Genomic DNA, 6,853 nt, shown 5'->3' with positions numbered 1-6,853 from the left:
CTTAAAGTCATATACTCATTCACTTTAAAGTTATTAATTTTTGTATGTCAACTTATGACTTTGATGTGTTTATTTTATTTGTAATGTTCAATGTAACAAGCAAGAAGATTCATGGGATGGGAATGTGGATATTATGTCATGTCTTGGATAAGAACAATCATTTGAGATGCAATTAAAGATGAATGGATAGAGGTAATTATATATATCTTTCACATATTATAAATCATATCAAACTTTAAAGAATGATATTCATACATAATGAAATTGTATTACTTTTTCAGCGATTCAAGAATCCATCACCTCTACCAAATGACATTATCCACACACTAAGACAGGAGTGGGCAGCATATCTATTGGAAAGATGGAGTTGATACCACATGAATTAGAACTCCTTTCAAAAACTTTGTTGTACAAGAATTTCATGTTGAGACTTTTAGTTTGTTGTTATTTTTATTAGTTTATAATATATGTTGAAACTTAAGTTTTATTATATATAACTGTAACTCCAGAATTGTGCTAAAAGTATTATGAAACTGTTCTGGGAATTTTCTGATTTTCAGGTGTATGGATGTTGTAAAAACAGTCAAATTTTAAAAAAATAGAGTAGTTTAACGTCTATTGTGCCCTAACAGACGTTATTTAACGTCTGACCGTACAAAGGCCAACGTTATTTAACGTTTGATGGGCTCTAATAGACGTTAAATTGCTCTGGTTTTTTACTCTTTTTAGCGCAAAAATTGACGTCTGCTGCTACTGGGCCTGACGTTGTATAACGTCGGACTCTTAATGGACCGACGTTAAGTGACGTCTGCTATTTTTCTGACATTATTTTGACGTCACCCGGTATGACGTCGGTGTTTGGGCAGACGTCAAAGGTCAAAAATATCATACATTAAAAGGCTTTTTTGTGTTAGTGGCCTTAGATGTTTGAAGGCTAACCTTGTGTGTGGTAGAGTGAAACCCATTGCCAATGGCTCTGCAAAGCAGTAGAGGCCACCATAAGTGCAAGCGTCCAGTGAATCCGATCTTATTATATGTATCCAGATAATTGAGTCATAGTGTCCTACTTGTTTGTTATAACATGATTTTGGTGCCTACTATGTTGCATGTTTATAATCTGTTTTCAAGTGACTAAATAATATAACATGTTAAAATTATTTTGTTTCACTAGCTTACCCTTTCATTTTGTGTATGTTCTTGTCTTGCTTTCTCTTTTGCGATGATCACCTTATTGGTGGGAGCAGATGGGGGAAATACTGAAGGTAGGCCTGATGGTGGCAACAGTGCTGTTTTGCGTGGACCTGTTATCTGTGGCTCTTAGGAGCATTTTTCTAGGTCCTGGTGCCTTTGTAATTCCTTGCTCTAGGAGCAACCTTTTGCAAACGGTTTAACTTTCGGATTTTGTTTTTGTGTTTATGGCATTGTGGTATGCCTAAGTTTCCTTTCAAAAGTACATTTATGGATGACTGTAGCAGTGAATTCTCATATGTATTCTGTTCATGTGGTTGCCCTTTTAATATTATAATTATGTGATATTTTAGTGAGTAGATTTATTATATTTAAATGGGATGTCACACGTGTTCCTGAGGACAAGTTTGGCTTATAGGCGTATGATGGTTCCTAAGTGTAGTCTTTTTTTTATTTGAATTCTCACCGTGATTGCTCCTAATTTTCTTTCCTCTTTGTTCCATGTGAGTTGAGAAAACATGCATCTAGTCTCATCTATTTCATTATTTCTCTTTTTATATTTTTTTTAAGTATTTAATATCATCTTTGAAACTCATTCGTTCATTATATCTTGTATTATTATCGTGCACAGTAAAATGACGAGATTAGTCACTCATTTTTTATAAAAAGATTTTGTAAAGATTTAAAAGATTTTTTTACTGCAGTTGAGTGACAAAAACTTTTGTTATTTTTTTTGAAAAATAATTTTTTAATAATTAAATTTTAATAATTTCTTTTAAATCATATTTTTTTTGAGTAATTTCCATTTTTTCATTTTTATTTCTTAATATTCTAAAATTATTTAAAAAATATTATATTGTAAAATAAAGTAGTCAAAATTTACTTGTTTTTTATTTTAAACACCGCTTCTGACGAAAAGAAAGAGACGTAAACCAAGCATTAGCTTTAGAGCGAAAGGATAAAATCAAAACGAATATGGACTTAGAAATATGAACACGTGAAAAAAACCCGAGACACAAGCTCTGGATGTTTTATTTAGTCTGGCATTTATTTATTACACGCAAAGCATAGACACGTCTCTCACAAGGAGAAAGTGCGCTATTTTTCATACACAGTGCTTCATTTGGTTGCAGCAGATGGGGAAGGAACTTCCTCAAGAACAAACATGTAAGGTTGTTTCTGATTGACAGCCAAGAGCGTGTTCCCTGCTTCATCCCTAACAAGCGCAACATTACCGCAGAGGTTGCTTCCAAGTGTACAGAACAAAAGCTTAAAGATATTGTCTCGGACTCTGTGAATAGAGAACAGACCTTTGATTGAATTTTGGTAGCCAACTTTAACAAGGGTTCCTTCAGGCTGAGCCGCAACAGCGGTCCACTCAAGAGGGGAGGCACCGTTTAATATGAACCTAATGGACACCGGAGAGCCGTTAGGGATAAATAAGGAAAAGTATGGGGATGAAATTTGCAATGGAAGCCCTTTATCGAGTTCGCTGGGAGATTGCACAACACTGAGTGGGACAGTTTCGTTTCCAGTTTTGGTTAGTCGAATTCCACCGGCTGTTGTAAATAACGGCAATATATGGAATACGCCACCATTTGTAACGATTTTACCATGCAAGTCCGTGACAGGTTGAGCAGTGGTTGAAGGAGGGTTGAAGGTTAGGACTGAAAGAAGGAAGAGAGCTAAAATCATTGTACTCGCCATTTCTTTGGCTGCCTATGGAACAAATCAAGGCTTTTCTTCTTTGTTCAGTTCGGTTGTGTGAATAAGAGAACATTTGAGAACCCATTTATAGAGTTACGCGATGGTGCCATGGTGATAAGGTGAACATTTTTTATGGACAGAAAATCCTAAGACTTTAAACACGTGAAAAAAATGAGAATAATAGTTAGATTTCAATAATATGTTTGGATTTTCCTGTAAAAATAAATTTCTTAATTTTGGTTCATTAAATATTTTACTTTTTTTTCTCTTTAAAGTTTAAATGATTATTTTCATTTTTTATACAATATCCAAATTTCGATATTAGTTTTATTAAGGCTTAAATATACATTTGGTCTCTATTCATCATTTTCGTTTTGTGTTAAATTAGATCCTCATTTTCATTAAATTTTAGTCATTTTGGTCATTTTTACTAACGGTGTTTAAATAGTTAACATTTTTAAATAGTACATACCACGTGTCAGTTTTTGATTCTTTTTTATTTTTTTAAATATTTTTATCTTTTTTAATTTTTTTCATGTTTTTTTAATTTCAAAAAAATTGTTCATGTGTAAGTCACAATTGTGCCACGTGTCAATTTGTGGTTATATTATTTATATATGTTCAATTTAGGAATGGTTTGTGAAAACAACAAGACATTTTCACAATATATGTTCTATATAATTTTGTACAAAATATATGATTTTATACGAAAATAATAATAATAATAATAATAATAATTGTAGTGCACCTAGGCAGATCAAGGCCACCCACACATAACCTCATTTAATTACTAACTACACAACCAGCCAAGCATAAAGACGTAGCGGCCCAGGCCGCCTATTTCGAAAGTTAAGGAATAATACGTTGATAACATTAAACTTAGAATTTTGCAGGCAAGGCTCTCGGTACCACAAACATTAAATCAAGGCCTGGGTTTAACCTAGGCCCATCTAGGACCCAAACAATGGCCCAGTCCATAATGACTCTATAAATACACGTGGACCCCATCAATTAAAGGTATGCTTTCATTAATCCCTTGATTAGAGATTTGACCTTCTGAGAGCCCTTTCACTAACTTGATCGTCAGAGCCCTTTCTGTAGGTAACCCCTCAAGGGTCCAAACTGCATGCACCGATAGATGGCATATGCGAGCCAAAAAGGAGCCAACTCGAGAGGTTGAGGATTAAGGTAAGGCGATATTTGTGTCCCTAACATCTCTTATTTGTTTCCAAAGGAACAATAATAATAATAACAATAATGAAGTACAAAATCCTCGTGGAGGCATGGGAAAAGTTTCATTGAATCCCACGGTGAGCGCTAAATATTCTTACCAAGGTCTAGAATGTGGGCCTTACGTAGTCTACAAGGCATGGACAAGATCCAAACGATGTCTATGATGATCTTGAAGGTTTTGGGGAGGGAAAATGAACCTGCAAGACTATTTGATGTCTATGAGTAGTGAACATTAATTAGATTGTCCTTCCTGAAGAATATCAATAAATAATACAAACATACCATATGTGTGATAAAATATAATTAATACATTTAAGCAAATTAACCAATATTAACCATATATTCTATTGATATATAGAATACTTAGATTTGACCATGTATTTTATTAATATATATGATAGCATAATTAACAAATATAATTGTTAATATTATTTAGTATGTTTAAGTCAATATATCAAATGAACATCGTTAAACCATGTTCTTTAACATATTTATTTGCAAGGTAAGTGTATACACTAATTTATTTTTACTATAAGAGCAAACTTTGTTGTAAAAATATTGAAGTTTTCAAGATTTTCATCATTAATGAATAGCTTAAATATACATTTGGTCACTATTTTCGTTCTTTTTATTCAATTTGGTCCTCATTTTCGTTTTGTGTTTAATTAGGTCCTTTTTAATAATGGTGTTTAAATAGTTAACGTTTTTTAACAGTAACTGCCACGTGTCAGCTCCTAGTTTTTTTTTTAATTTCTTAATTTTTTAAAAATTTAATTTTTTTTAAAAATTTTTTAATTAAAAAAAAATTGGTCACGTGTCAAGTCACAATTGTGCCACATGTCAATGCTAGTGCCACGTGTTAGTTTGTGTGAGACCCCTTTTAATTAATTTCTGTTTTAAGAGGGGTTTGGGCCTGGCCTATTCGAGGGCCCAGAGTCAATCCACTTTGGGGACCCCCAAGACTTCCCTTTCCAGCCCTAATGTCTCACTTGTCTCATTTTCGAAAAACAGTTTCTCCCCCTCTTTTGTAGCATTTGAGAGCTCTGCCAGGGCATAGGAAACCTCCCATTTTCTAGCTAGCTAAGTCAGTTCTGCCACTAAGTAAGTGGACCTTAGAACTTTCTTGCTCTTTCTTCTCCTTTCCATGTTCGGGTACGTAGGTTTGGGTTAAGGTTCATCCTCATGCCCCTCTTTTGTGTTTGTATACATGTTTCAGCTCACTGTTTGATTCCTGAAGCTGCGGTGTTCCTTAGTTAAGAGTTTCCCTTTGTTTTCTAGCGTTATCGAGGTAAGGGAAGCTAGGGTTTCATTTTTTTAAGTTGTTTTGCTTGCTCCTGTTTCGTTTGGCTAAGTTAGATTAGAGTTTTGTGGAATATGAAACAAGATTGGGGAAAAAGTTAATTTTTGGTGTATTTCCAAGTTAGGGGTTCAAATATTCATGAAACTGTGATATGTGACTTTATTTTTCGTATTCTGGAAGCGTCGGGTGGTCGCTGGGCGAGTGCCTTAGTCGTTGGGCGACTATGTCTTTTTCTAATATGTGCAGTTTTAGTAAGATGGACTTTCCCGACTCGTTAACCATTGGATCAGCTAAAATTTTAACAGTTGATCCTTAACACCTAGTTCTTCACTTTGATTGGTAGGATCTTGAATCGGAGCTCTGTAGTGAGAGCAGTTTTTATCACAAGGTCCCTGTAGGTTGGTTGTTGACAGCATTGACCTTCGTTGCTTGTTTTGGTGCATAACTTTCTCTATAGTTATTCAATTAAGTTCGTTCTTGTTGCATTTGGTTCTTGATTCAACCATCTTTAATTTGAATATAAATACAAAATTTTTGGAGCTTTACACAAGCTGCATGGGATCTTGTTATGTTGTGTATGAAATGGAAAATATGATTGTATGGTTGGTGGTGGTTTGGCATGAGAATTGAACACTTGATATGGCATGTGGATTTTGTTGGAAAAAGAGTTTCAAGGGAAACTCTTGGTGATGGTGGTTAGTGTATACCTTGATATAGGAGATGTTTAGATAAAGGAAGGTATCCAGAACTCTAAAAATTTTTCACGCTCACATAGAGTAGATTAATTTATATGGTGAGAGTGGCAGGAGGTCCTAATCTTGGGATATATTGGGCCCAAGACATTAGAAGATTAATCCTGTGTGTGGTTGGGTGATAACTCCTTACGTCTAGACTCTGGAGTGTTTAGAAGCCAGCACAAGCGCATACTTCCTTTAGAATTCTATATCAAGAGTATGATCCTGATATTGAGTTAGAGAGTCCTTTAATTGATTGCTTTCACATGTTTTGGGTGCTTAATGCTTTGCTTGTCTATAACATATTTTATAATTTGTTTGCTCAATAACATGTTAAATATTTTACTCTAGCTTAACCTTTCTCTTTGTGTTTGTTCTCTTCTTTGGCTTTTTCCTTTTGCGATGATCACCAAATCCTTGGTGTGATCGTAATGGAGGCTGCGATGTAGTTAGGCTTCCTAGATCCTTTATTGCTCATTGTCGAGCATTTCTTTTTGTGTACTGTTATTTTGTAGTTTTTTTCTCTTTGAGCAAATTTCCAGTTTAATCTTTTCTGTGTTTAGATTATTTTCATGGCATTATTTTGTGTCTTTGGGCTTCCATTCCAGTATAATTTGGGATAACTATAAAAGGTTAATTCTAATATACTTTTTGTTGGTGCTCTATTTTATACTATAAACATGAGGTGTTC

General features: G+C 34.2%; 1 protein-coding gene across 1 annotated transcript; it reads right to left on the bottom strand.

Annotated features, from left to right (window-relative positions):
- Window positions 1–2,176: 2,176 nt before the first annotated feature.
- Window positions 2,177–2,960, bottom strand: LOC114184298 (chymotrypsin inhibitor 3-like). The gene has a single exon (XM_028071591.1). It carries the CDS (start codon window positions 2,893–2,895, stop codon window positions 2,308–2,310), a length of 588 nt encoding a protein of 195 aa, XP_027927392.1. The 5' UTR covers window positions 2,896–2,960; the 3' UTR covers window positions 2,177–2,307.
- Between the last annotated feature and the right edge of the window lie 3,893 nt (window positions 2,961–6,853).

The sequence above is a fragment of the Vigna unguiculata genome, chromosome 5, assembly GCF_004118075.2.
Source record: "Vigna unguiculata cultivar IT97K-499-35 chromosome 5, ASM411807v1, whole genome shotgun sequence".
In the NCBI taxonomy this organism is placed as follows: Eukaryota; Viridiplantae; Streptophyta; class Magnoliopsida; order Fabales; family Fabaceae; genus Vigna; species Vigna unguiculata.
This window is presented reverse-complemented; position numbering and strand designations above follow the sequence as displayed.